Raw genomic sequence first — 13461 nt, forward strand, 5'->3', positions numbered from 1 at the left:
AAGTTTGAGCCTGCAAGAAACGCAAAATATATTAGGTCTCCTAGTATTAGTAACTCAGGAGAATCGTGGCACTACTCAAAAGAAAATTAATAGAAAGCATCTCCCCTTGGTTGATGTGGAGTTTTTTTGTTTGACATTTGACACCAGAAGGGACCTGGAGAACACAAAGAATAAAGCAGAAAATTTCTGCTAATGGGCGTAAAAACCGCATTATTTGGAAGCGAAGCGTCAGAGTTAGAGTCTGAACAAAATGCATTACACAATTTGTATTGATTGCTAAGTAATAGCATTTTGGACTCAACAGTCCCTTCCCTTAAAGAATCTTAAAAGAAGAATCCACCCCCACCCCAAAATCTCAGACCATCGCCGGGTGGCACTGATGTCTCTTCTTCCTATTTGACAAGTGGTAAATTTGGGATATGTGGAAATACTATGGCTGTGTCTGAAGTGCAGCAGTGCATCATTAGGCTTCTGTGTTTGTGGTGCACCCTGGCTGATAAATAGGCATGGAGCAAGGCCCCAAGGGGGGAGTGGGGCTGCAGGGTGACACATCATCTCAGCTTCTGCAGATGAAATATTTTGTCTCTCAGCCAAAAAAAGTTCCTGTTTTTCAATTCAGGAGCCAATGTGGTTCTGCAGAAAATAGAGGATTTTTTTTTCTGGAAAAGGAAAATATTTTTATTGAAAATCATATTTAAAAATAGTTCTGATGCTGCAATGTTGAACGACCCTTGCTGCTACTGCTGGATTTTGTATATTCATTAGTGTCACTACTGTGACTCCCAATAAAGTGTAATGCTGCACATTCATTTCAAGTTCCTGGATGACAAATTACCTGGATGCATCCAATACCATATGTACCTATTGATTAAACTTAATTCAAGCACCCTCCCAGGCCTCCAGCATATGAGCCATCAGGGCTTATTGAAAATAATTTGCCTGACAATTTCAAGATTAATGACCATTTTCCAGAATGTTTTAGCATTTTTAACGGATGACTATCCAGAGCATACAATATAGTAACCTTGGAAAACTGGACTGGTCACAATGATAAAACATTGGCAGCTGAGAAAGACACAAATCAGCTCAGAACAACCCTTTTATTAGCACATGGCTGTTTGGACCTTTGCTGTCCTCCTTGTGCAGCAGTCAGCATATGGACATGTCAGTGACTATGTATCAGATCAGCCACTGGACAACATCTTAATTTCATAATGCTCAACAAATTTTTACTTCAGCAATCCTTGCAGCAGTACAAAGTACCAGGTCCCTCACTTGACTAACTTAGTCAGCACAATGAGTCTGGTTTTGCCCCAGATAAATACGCCTCTCCCTTTTACATGGCAGGCTCCAGGCTTCCACCGCATTGTCCCAGTTTTACAGTGGCCTGCAGGCAAAATACTATGTAGTGGTGATTCAGGGCCAGTGCGGGGGGGAAGGTGGGAGAACTGATGTGTCTATGATCTAGAGAAATCCAGATGAGGCAACAGGTGGAAGCCACTGTGAGGAACTGCATCCACTGGAAACATTTGCAAGAGCGTTTTTGAACCCATTGCATTGTGCAGAGGCTGAGGAGCATCAAGGACAGAACATGTGACCTCAGGCAGTGAAGGAAATGGACATCTCTCAAGTTCTTTGGGTGTGGGCGATTGGTGATTATCCCATTGCACCAGGAATAAAATGAACCATTTCATGTGTCAAAGGACAGAGCACCTGCCAGCACCTCCCCAGATCAAAACAGGAACCTCTCCAGATATATTAAAGAGAAGCAGAGAAACTTGAAACTGCTTCCCCTGCTGCAGCTGTGAGAAGTGTGTGCCAGCAGAAGGCTAGGTGGTCAGAAGACAGCTTTATTTCCAAGGTCCTTACTGTTCTGAATAGCCTCTGAACTACCTCAGGTAACCAAAACGAGTTATGAAATTCAGTTATGCAGACTGGAGGAAAATTCTGTACAAAATGAAACATACATGTACAGAACAGGCAAAACTAAAGTGAAAATGAAGAGATGTCCAAGGCTGCCTGAGGTTGAAGAACCAGACTCGCAACTTGTCATTAATTATTCCATTTCCCTGTTTGCTGTAGAAGACGGGTGATTAATATCCTTCATTTTTGATAAAAGTATAATGTAAAGAGAAGTATAATGCTATTGCTTGAGACAGCAACATGTGACAGGTGAAAAAGGGAAAGGTTTCAAGGAGAGTTTTTCTGTAATTTCCTTTTCGTGTCTTAAATACAGGGACTAAAGCTTAGACCTTCAGCTGTGGCTGAAAAACGCTTGATACAAAGTAGGCTCGAAGTCTGCAGAAATACCCATTGTGTCCCTGTGGTCTTATGATCTGGTCCCCCCCGGTTTGACACTTAAATGCATATGTTGTAAGTGCCTCTAAGGAAGATCATCTGGGCTTAAGAAAGACACTTTCAGTTTCTGTTCAGCTTCTTCTATTGGCCAGGGCCATAAGCATAGGAACTGCTTGACTGGCTCTACGTTGGCACTTGACATAAGTATTCATTCCAATGACTGGTCCCCATTATCTGTATAATGCACATTTTTTACACTCCCAGAGCCTTTCTTGACTCATAATATGCTGCAGTGTGTTCCAGTGTATTAGCAGTGTTCATCTGGGATGCTGCTGTTAGCAAGTGCTAGACAGTAAAAAACCAGGACCAATCCAACACTGCTTTCCCTGCTGGGTTTTGCAACTTGCAGCACCCTGTTTGCTGCAACATTGGAACCCCAGTTCGAGTGAGTGTGTTTAGACTTAACCTTGTAGTGCTAGACAATTCATAAACCAGGCCAGTATTTTCCTCATTGTTCTTGCTCATGCACTCCATATAAAGTGTTAATGGTGCTCAGTAGACAGGTGCTGGGACAGTGCACGTCAGCCTTGCTAGGAACAATCCTTGGTAGGTGAGATTTAGTCTTTCTGGAGCAGAGACACCAAGAAGCCTCCTGTTCATCTCAGATTTTTTAACAGAATTGTGGAGTGTGCCAAAAGACTAATTTTTTCTTTCCCAAACTTGCCCTCTGTGAGTCACTGAATACATTTTACTGAACAAATAAATAGTTAATAGATTTCAGTGGAAGAGCAGCCAAACTGAAGGAGATGCCAAAAGTTTATTTAAAGAGCATCTATTTTAGCCATGTATGTTTAAGTGTCTCTACTATTTAGTCCTGAACACCACAGAGCCAGGAAGTACTTTAGCTAGTTTAACCTAAAAAGCTCTCTCTGTTATGTAAGAATCATATAGCAGGGTGAGGCTTTTCTCACAGATACCTACATGTGTTGAAGACACCGGCAAAGACCCAGCACTGGCCATATCTCACTGGTTGCTTAGAACTGTAATACTCCAGGAGAATGTCCACGCTTCCTGTCCAGGCTGAAGGTGGAACGCCGTAAGCGTATGTGTTGTCCCAGGATCCAGCAATCACACCGTTATCATCCCTGGAGTTGATCTAAAGACAAAGGAAATGAGCATTAGGGATGTCAGAGACTGAATAATAAAGAGGTCTTTAACCCAGCAGACAAAGATAGGGTGGGAGAGACTGAATATAGCCAAGTTTGGGCTAGAAGTAAGACAGAAATGTCTAATTATGAAGATAGGAGATGAATAGAACAATTTTGCTAAGGGCCATGGATTCTCTACCACTGAACAACTTCAAATGAAGGACAGACACTTAAAAATAATGGCAAAAATAAATCACCATACTGAGTATCCATGTTGCCAGTTTAGTAAGTTTTATTAACATTAAACATGCTTACTGCTATGTATCTATAATAAACATGATCAGTTATACACTGATAAGCAAGCCTCAGAAATACTAAGCTGGATTCCTTCCTAACATCATCTGTTTTTTCTGTCCATATCAGCCCAGAGATTTTAATAAAATCACTCCTGTTTCACAGCAGATTGAGAGGAGAACCACTCCACTGTTATTTTTAGAGTAGAAACTAATTTCTTTGGTCCAGCACACATGAAAACAAGAAGGAATTTGCTGCATAAGTTTTCCCCAGTAAGATTGTACAAAGCAAGGAGTTTTGCTGACTAATGGCTATACTGATAGGCATTAACGAGCAATACATCTCCTAGCTGCAATTTGAACCAAATCAGTTGAGGCTGTGCAAAAAGCTCATTCGCTCCATACCTTTTAATTATGCTAATGTGGAACAGCTACATGCCAGCCAAATAAATCACAATTCTAATTTAAAAGCTTTTGGCTGGATTAACTACTGTTTTATAATTAGAAAATCGACTTCCTGTGAACCCTAGGACTGAATAAAGATAAGTATTCAGAGTCATAACCAAAGGGTTAAGGGGTTGTGTCCATCTCAGTGTTGTGGGAAACATGCCAAGAAAAGAGGCACTTCAAAGACAGGGCAGCATGTTGACCTTCAGGCTCTCTTCTGGCTGTAAAGAGACAAAGAAGAGGGCAACTCTACCTGCTTTGCAATGTCAGGAAGCCTCAGAACAATCCCAGCACAGGGCACTTCCTCAGATGGACTCAGCTCTACCATGTTACATCTTGAGCAAGAATGATGGTAAGGAACATGGGCAGGACTTCAACACCTCTTGGCCACTTCTCACTGAGGTCCAGATTTCAGATGGCCAAAAATCCCACCCAGCTATGGCATAATCCTGCAGATTAGATCTAAAGTCCATTGACTCCTGGATTTCTAGTGATGAACTCTACCTCCCTAAAATGATTGAGTGGCTCAAAACCCAAGTCATATCCCAGCCCTCTTTGGGTTCATAAACGTCGTGCTATTCTGTCCATAGGGCTTTCAGAGTCCCTGCACAAGGGACCCTTTACATCTACTAGCCCAGTTACGAGGGAAACACATTCAGTTCTTTCTTCTGTCTGAATCTGGAGCCATATTTCTAATGTCTGGGGTGAAAGAACTAATCAAAATGTTAACAGAGAATGAGAAGTGGGGGTGTTCTCAACCCTTCTTGCTGAAGCAATTCTATTTAACTTGATGTTATGCAAAAATCAGCATGTGGCACTGAGAGGCTGGAGATTCAATTTCAATATCATCTAAGACAAAGAGCTCATTCTCTTAAAGCCTGGGCAAATGCTGTAACAAGTGGATTAAAGGATCATTCATCTCCAGCAGCCATGTTTAGCAGACAGTCTATTTTAGTACCTGACTTTGGAGAACATCTAATGATGCTAGCTCAATGACTAGAGTATTCTGGGAAGCAGAAGGCATCAGTTCAGACCTCGATAAGGCAGAGGAGATGATGCAGCCTCTGCCTTCCACATCCTGGATGAGTCTTTCATCTTGCATACCAGGGATGGGCTGCTGTTGTACCCACAGCATGATTGCTGGTGCCTAGCAGCTGGAAAGAATGGGAATGTGGGAAGTCGTCTTACTCTTTGTTTCTGATTATTTTAGGAACCTGCATTCCGAATACAATAAGTTTTGTGGGCTCCATGTTTAAGAACACAGGTCTCGGTGCTTTCTTCTGGGGCCAACGTATCTTACATAAATGTCTTCAGCTTGAATAAGCCATCTGAGGCTTAAAAATCAGACACAGTGACATCCACCATGGCAGTGTCATATGACCCCTTTGAGGTTAGTGCCGGAGTCCACATAAAGTCTCTCAATTCCCCATCCCAAATTCCATCCATCATGCCACCCTACCAACCATGGTAGAAATAGCTTTATCAGTTATCCCAGCTACCAGAAAGTGAGCACACTGACACAAGAATGGTATTATGCCTGGAGTAAAACATCTAAAAGTGGGTTTCCTACCAGTGAGGTACCATTCTCAGGAAAAGGCGACAAGCCAACATAAATATTTCACCATTAGTGGAGAGAAATAAAATGCCAGACCCCAGAGGTCAGAATGGACAATTGATCTGGTACCTGTTGGAGTGAGCACATCAGGGCACGAGGGCCAGTTAAACCAGTCTGGCTTTGATTTACAAGTCACTTTTGAGACATCTTAGGTATTTAGTACATACCACTGCAGAGGCAACACGGCAGATTTTGATTGGGTTTCCACGCCCGGAGAGCTCCAGTTCTGCCTTGTCCATCAGGAACAGGCAAGCATCCAGCATGTTTTCTTCAAACTAGATAAAAGAAAATAAAAAGGGAAACAGAGAGAAAATTGAGTCACTTTTTATTCTGGAAAGCAAAGGAGAAGTTATCTTTATTGTTGTTTTAATAGCTGATCAGCTTCAAAATTAGCAGGTCAAGGCAAAGTTCTGAGTTTAAAAATACAAGTTTTCTTCTAGAATAATCACCCATGTATAACAAAAAATTGTTAGATGCTGTGAGGGAAAAGAGACTGTCATTTTCAATTCAATCTCAGTCTGGTTTCCAGAAGGTTAAAATGACAACACAGCCTTTCTGACAGGACATAAAATTTTAAGGGCTAACAAGTATATAATAGGAAGATATTATAATAATAACTACAAGAAGCTAGTCTGCTCACAAAGGACTTCATGTCCTTCACAGATTCCAGACCTGTTAATTTTAGGACCTCTCTGACCCAGCCAATGCAATGCTGGGAAGCTGAACAATAAATGGTTTGCCAATGTTAATTTGAAGACACATTTTAAAATTAATTTTTAAATATGTTTAAAATTGACAAGCCAAAAGCTGATTATATAGATTAATCCTGGTCTACAGAATTTAGACATCAAAAATACCAAGTAACATGAAGCAGTCTTCTTCAAAAATAGAGTGAAAAGGTACAGTTTCTTCGATCCAGCATGAACAAGCACAAGAATGAATTGAGGGCAGAGGTGCCTAAATAGACCAGAAACCATTTGTCACAGAACTTGCCCTGTGATGTATTTCATTTTGCTTAGGAGAAACTGCATAGCAAAGGAAAATACCTCTGTCCCCTGAAAAACGACAGGAGAGAGGGAAATGCACATTAATGAAAAAATATCTTCTAGATGCACAATCTTATATTAACATTCAAGGCTGCTACAGAAACTCTATGGACCTCATCACCTTGCCATGTTAGGCTTTACGTCCAATGCTTACATCCTTAAAGAAATGATCCATGCTAACAGGATTCTTGCTGTCATGCTGCTCCTGGAGCTGGACTGACTTTGCAACTGTCTCCAGCCTGGCTTAGGGCTCCTCGGCAGATAAGGGCGATCTGACTTTTGCCTCCTGAAGAAAGTGAGCAAAAGCCCAGGCCAAGCTGCTGCTTTGGCAGCCCGGGGAGAGGCAGAGGAGAAGGAAGGGTGAGGCCAGAGAGATGAAAAGGAAGCCCCAAAGAGTTAAGACTGCTGCTGATGCTGCAGGGAAGATGGAAGGGATGGGGGTGACATCCCAGGCAGCAGATGAGCTCTGGCATAGGCCAAGAAAGCAGAGGCACCACCATGTTTCACCATCCTCAGCCATTTCCTGGCCAAGGAAAGTCCTTTTCTTTGCCTCTGTCTCAAGCCTGCCTGGCTCTTCTTGCTCAGGATACTGCCACTGTATGGGCCCTTTCCAGCAAACATCCTCCAAAGTGGCACACTGCTCTCATCATCACCCACGCTTGCATTGAATTGTTCTCTCTGGAGCAGAGGTTCACTAGTGAGTAACACCTTATAGTTTGAGCAAAACTGAATTCATGGTGTTTGGGCAAATAGGAAAAGAGGGATCAGTGTTTCCCAGGGACATACTCCTGATATTGTGTCATCCCTGGGAAGCCGAAAAATTGCATAGTAGACTGTCCAGTCCACTCCACTGTTACGTGATGTAAATAATCTCAGGTGAATGACTGCACTATAAAGACCCTCCTTCCCAAGGAAAATCCTCACAACAGACAATGTAAACTCAGGGTACTCATAGCCACCCTTCCTGCTTCAAGTTCACTTTTCTTCTGGCCTAGCCCAATGATTTATCACTTTCCCCAGGATCAAAATCTGCTTTCTGCACTTCAAGTCATCAGCAGTGCCTAAGACCTGAGTTAAATCAATATGAAGTTTACCCTGCAAATTAAATCTTTCTCATCTACAGTTTATGAGACACTGTCAATCTTGCTAGCATATACAGGAAGAATAAAGAGGAAAGAAATTGCTATTGGGGTTGTTGCCTTCCACCTTAGCATTTACAAAATGACATGAATTCTTGTGAAATAACTGGATTAGCAGGAGAAGAGATAGGACAAGCTGTAAAGTCTAGCTGCCTTACACTGTTGCAGTAGTGTAGGATGCAGAGTAGTCTTAACTCTAAAGCCTGGTTTCTCCTTCTTCACCATCCAGGGATTTAAAAACATTACATCCACCTAAATAAGTTTCCTCCTCTTCGCATGAAAATGCTATCTAGAGGGAAGTGGAATAGAAATGTAGTGTTTGTAAAGCTGAACACCCATGAAGTGCCAGAGGAACCAGAGTAGTGGCAGGCAGCCAAGACAGGTGAGTGAACTTGGAACAGGCACGGGCACTGCCTGCTCAACTCAAGCTGAGATAGAGATAAATGAAATTCAGGATCAAGGAATCTTGGCAAAACCACCTGGGAAAGACTGCAGATGGAAAATAAGGCATGAAGAAACACATAGGCAAGGGGGTTCTGTCCTCACATGGCTGTGTATTGTGTTCCAGGGCAATGTATTTAGTCAGGCTGGCCTTCAGTGGGCATCCTCTCTCATGCCAAACTGTTTCTAACAGACAACCTTCCATTTAAATCCAAGTAAGAGGGGCTGTATCGCCTTTTGCACTGGTGAATTAAGGTTGTATTTCTCACAGTCAATTGCAGGCAGATGTGATCTCAGGTTGCCTGTGGTCTGATCTGACCAAATGCACATGCCATAAAAGTACATGTGCACAGTGGGCTGCAGAAGCTAATGCAGCTCAACATGTGGACATGAGACGACGCAGGATGGCAACAAGAACTCTATGCCCACCTGTTTTAGTTTATTTTTCTCACAAAAAAGCAACACTGAATGATCAATATAGCATCCAATGTCTGACATTTCTCAGCCAGAGAATTCCTGTGTGCCTAGATTTCTTTCAAAATCAAAATTCGCCTGAATACCCTGTGGGTTTTTCTGAGTGACTGGCTATTTATGCTTTCTTAGAAGAAAGGAATCACAGTCATGTTTCAAGAAACACCTCAATCCTCATGCATTACAGCCATGTTTCAACCAGTCTGTTGTTTTTGCTTCCTTGGTCCATTTTTCTTGCCTTTCCTTCTCTCTCTCATGTTGATGCTGCTCATTAAAGACAGCAGCTGTGAGAATCATCTCCCACTAGTAACCCAGTTTTGAACTGTATGTTCCTTTTTAATTTACAACCTGAGTTAAAGCTTCCAGCTGTCATTGTTCAAAGCAATTTTTTAGCCTAAGAATATTTCCATGTGCAAGTCTATCTGTATTTTTGTATATGACCATATACCTTTCACCTCTATGACTGTATGTGGCCTTATGCTTTTTACTTACATTGTTGTACAGGGTTATATGTCATAAATATAAGATGTGTGTATGTATGATATACCCATAATACAGGCCTTGCTGCTGGTACTTTTACTCACTCACAGCAATGCTCTTATTCTAACATCCAGGATTGCTGAAAATGAGGAAGATACATGTTTTCAGTGGCTGGAAATAGTCAGGGTAAGATCAGGATCATTACATTCTCCATCTCACTGAAAGTGAGGGAACAAGAAGAATGTTTCTCCATTGCTTTGCAGTTGGAGATGTCTGTTACACCCATACAAAATTATTAATCCCACTAAAACTCTTGGCTTGGGCCCCCTTAGATGCATCTTCCGCTCTCAGTTTTCACACGGGCAAGTGATAGCAAAAGGTGCACTGCAGCACAGGGTGGAAATGGGATATGGGACAGCCCTAACCTCCCAGACAGAACTACCTCCTAGCAAAACCAAATAAATAATGCAGATTCTCTAGGGAGGCTGCTGTTTGTGTCAGGAAGGTGCCAGATTTGCAGAATATAAGCACCTCAGGCGAAGCTACCGTAGGCCATAAATTTAGCATCTTAGGACATAAATCCAGCAACTGGTTTAAGCAGCACTGTCTACCTCTGACCACACATTCCTCTCTCTGCCTCCCTTTATATCTGTCACAGAGCAAATTCCAAATCTAGGAACAGAGCGAGACCCAATAAAAATAACGCAGGGGAAAAAAGTAAAAGATCAAGGAGATGCTTATTCAGCTAGATCAGCTCTTCAGTCTGACTCACTGCACAGCTGCACAAGCACTTGCAGGGGGAAGGAAGGGCCAGGAGGGGGCATTTTTAGTCAACTTAAGTGCACACCCAGCTTTGGCCTCAGGATCTGGTTCCACATCTTATATCAGAGGCACCATCAGCTTATGGAATTGCTGCCTACCACCACTTCATTTAAGGGTTAATTTTATCTCAGTCAGAATGACAGTCAGACCCTGCAAACAACGGTGCTGACACAACCAAAGGAGCAGTGCAGAGGCAGGAACTCCCTAAGGCAGTGCAGCCACAGGAAAAAAGATGAAGTTGTACCCTTAAATAAGAGAGGTGTGAGTTCAAAGAGCTCTCCACGGCAAGTACGCCGGCAATCCATCCAGCTCAAGCTCTGAGATTGTCTTTAGCTGAGAGAAAGAAAGCAAAGCAAGAAGGCCCCTTATGCAAGGCTGCACCAGGGAGGTGCCACAAAAACTGAACGGATCCATCACTGTAGCATTAAGGAAATACTTGAGTGCTTTCTTAATCATGCTGTTGTGAAAATCCAGGAGGTGACATACGCTGAGTTCACCATGTCCAAAACCTGTCGTTTGGAGCCATCTAAGCGACAGCTAGGGTTGCTAGTTTTGATTCTGCTCATTAATGTCTTTTCCCTTATTCTCAGACAACTACTTAACACTTTCATCCCATATGGATTTTCAGGCTGTTTAGTGCTTACAAACAGATTGAGGTAAAATAGGCAAGCAAACAATAGAAGTCTGATGTTATTGAAGGCACAGCAATACTACACACCAGCCTGGTAGCAGTTGTCCCCCACAGGCTGCAAGAGGCCACTGGAGACTGATATTGTCAAGTCCAGGCAGCAAAGGGAGAGGTTGCCCCACTTTGCCACCTTGGCAAGGAAATTTAAAACTCTGAGATTACATCCCAGTTTTCCATGGGAACCCTGTGACCAGCTGACACCCCCCCAACACCCCCCACGCTGAGCAGATGAGAATAATTTCCATCAAGTCGCTAGAACTAAAAGGAGGAGACAAAAAACAATACAACCTATTGCTGAAAAATGAAAAAAAACCAAAACCCCAACCCTCTCTAGTCTTTCACCAAATCAGTTTGATCCTGAAGCAGCAATAAAGTAGCAGCAGAAATACTGCTGCACTGTGGAAACCTCAGCTAATGACTCTAACTTTCAACAGGCAGCCTCTTAGTATTTGAAATATGCCCCTAAAACGAGATCTTTAAATATTAGCTATTATAACATTGCTTTTCTGGATTAGGCATATACCCACTTCATACAATTTTAAAATTATGCCCCGTGTCTTTCTGAAGGAGATAACAGTAATGCACTCCAGAGCCCACAGTCTCAACCACAGTCTGGTGTCAATTAGATTCACTTGCTGTCCTGCTGGGAGCAGCCAGAGAAGGTCTAAATAGCTCACCTGACCGTAACTCCAGCTTCTTAATTTTATGTCGTTGATGTTTCCATGGAAAATAATACCAACATCATTCAGGACGTATTCTTCCCTTTCCTTCTCGTCATCCAAATACACGGCATCCTCTGCACCAGTTCACCGAAAATAAATGTTAACACAGTCACTTAAGTTTTTATATAGGACCAATAAAAAATCGTAGATTATAGTACAGTCACCTTTGATGAAAAGTACCCCTCTCCCATTATACAAAGCATTACTTGCTTCAACAGAGTACAGGAATAAGGAGGTAGTGACCCCAGTTAGGAACATGATATACAACTTAAAAGTGCAGAAGATGCAAAAATGCTGACAAGTCCTGCCTGTTTTCTCAGGATCTGTAAAGTATGATTAAAATGTCATATCTTATCAAGAATTTTATGATCACTGTGTACCACTAATTTAAAAGTTGGAGCACCATGATGCAATTCTGCATCCATACAAACAGATCAAAGAACAATTTCAAACCTATTAATGTTAATGGAAAACAGCTCAAGTCAAGATATCTAAAGAAAAATCTGTAATGCATTAAAAAAAATGGAATACAGTTTTTATAGTGTATTAACAGAAGGGTTTGATTGCTTTTTCTGTACGTAAGTTATTGACTGGAGTATCCCTCCCCCAGTCGCTTGACTGACCAGCGAATATGAGGAGAAATCCAAGTGTCCAAGTGAAAGCTGGAAGTAATTGACAGGCATCTTTATCAAAACATATACAAAGGGTATATTCTAGATTGGTCTTATATCAAGAGTCAAAAGCATATGCGTGGACCCTCACCCTGCAAACATGATTCACATATATAAATAACCCATTATTAACGTTCATAAATAGCCCTGAATGACATGAAACTATTCAGACTTTCACAGGTAAGTATGAAGCAGGGCTTGATTCTGTGACGCTAGAATAGTTGAGGATTTCTTTCCTGTGCCAATGCTTATTTTTTGAGACTAAGAGGTACAGCTTAACAACTAATAGTATGGGAATTAATTAATTTGAGGAAATCAGTAATGTGGTACCAGATAGCAAATTAAAGGGAAGCAATAAACTCTCATAGTTTGAAACGAGCGAGTACAAAACTACCACTCACTACTGCCATAGTGGATTTCTTCAGCATCCCCGTACAAATTCCTAGAGGCTCATTTAACTTTTAAAAGCCTATTGATTCGCTGTATTTTGTTGAAATGCAAATCAGATTTGTACTTCCTTGTAAACCTCATCCTCAAAATCTTCTTCAACTGCCCATAAAACTGCAATTTGGCTGAAAATAAGCTAAAATCTGAGCCCTCTGAAAAAATCAATGGCAAGACTCACACTGGCTTCAGCTAGGTGAAGAGTTTGCCAGTCTATACACCTGTCCCTGCTGGAAGTTCTGTTTTCTCTGAAGATATATTTATATCTCTATGTCTATACATACAGAAGGGATTATGTATAGATATGTAACATAATGATATCCACACTGGTGTTCAAGGAATGGTAGGGAAGCTGGTGATAGATGTAAGAAGCATTTACTGTATTTGAGGAGATCAGTGCTTGCTATTATGCTTTTTACAGGGTTGCTGTAGAGGCTTTGCAGACCATGTCCAATTCCAAGAAACAGAAAAGTGGCAAGTTTTATCAGGTTTTCCTGAAGGCAGGCAGGTCTGAGACCCACTCTTGCGTCTGGTGGGTGGCAGTATTCACCCAGCTTCTAAGGGCTAGGTCATCAAGAAGTGTCTTTATAGGGTTGTCACTACCCATGACCTAGTCAACCTGCACCCAGGCACAAAGTGGAAGATCATGGTTTTATTATATTCAGAGGTACCCGGTGAAAGAGAGTGTTAAAACCTGACAGTGAATCAAAACACTGTAGTCATCTATGCCAGCAGG

The 13461-nt window shown here is 41.8% G+C and overlaps 1 protein-coding gene across 1 annotated transcript in view; it reads right to left on the reverse strand.

The window, feature by feature from the left end:
- F13A1 (coagulation factor XIII A chain) overlaps positions 1-13461 on the reverse strand; it is a 59747-nt gene that overhangs the window by 22382 nt on the left and 23904 nt on the right. Inside the window, exons 5-7 of the mRNA XM_064443551.1 lie at positions 11566-11684; positions 5969-6076; positions 3280-3454 (exon numbers count right to left, since the gene is read on the reverse strand). Of these exons, the coding sequence (XP_064299621.1) occupies positions 3280-3454; positions 5969-6076; positions 11566-11684 (402 nt within the window). The remainder of the gene's footprint in view (positions 1-3279; positions 3455-5968; positions 6077-11565; positions 11685-13461) is intronic.

Source organism: Phalacrocorax carbo, chromosome 2 (genome assembly GCF_963921805.1).
Source record: "Phalacrocorax carbo chromosome 2, bPhaCar2.1, whole genome shotgun sequence".
Classification (NCBI taxonomy): Eukaryota; Metazoa; Chordata; class Aves; order Suliformes; family Phalacrocoracidae; genus Phalacrocorax; species Phalacrocorax carbo.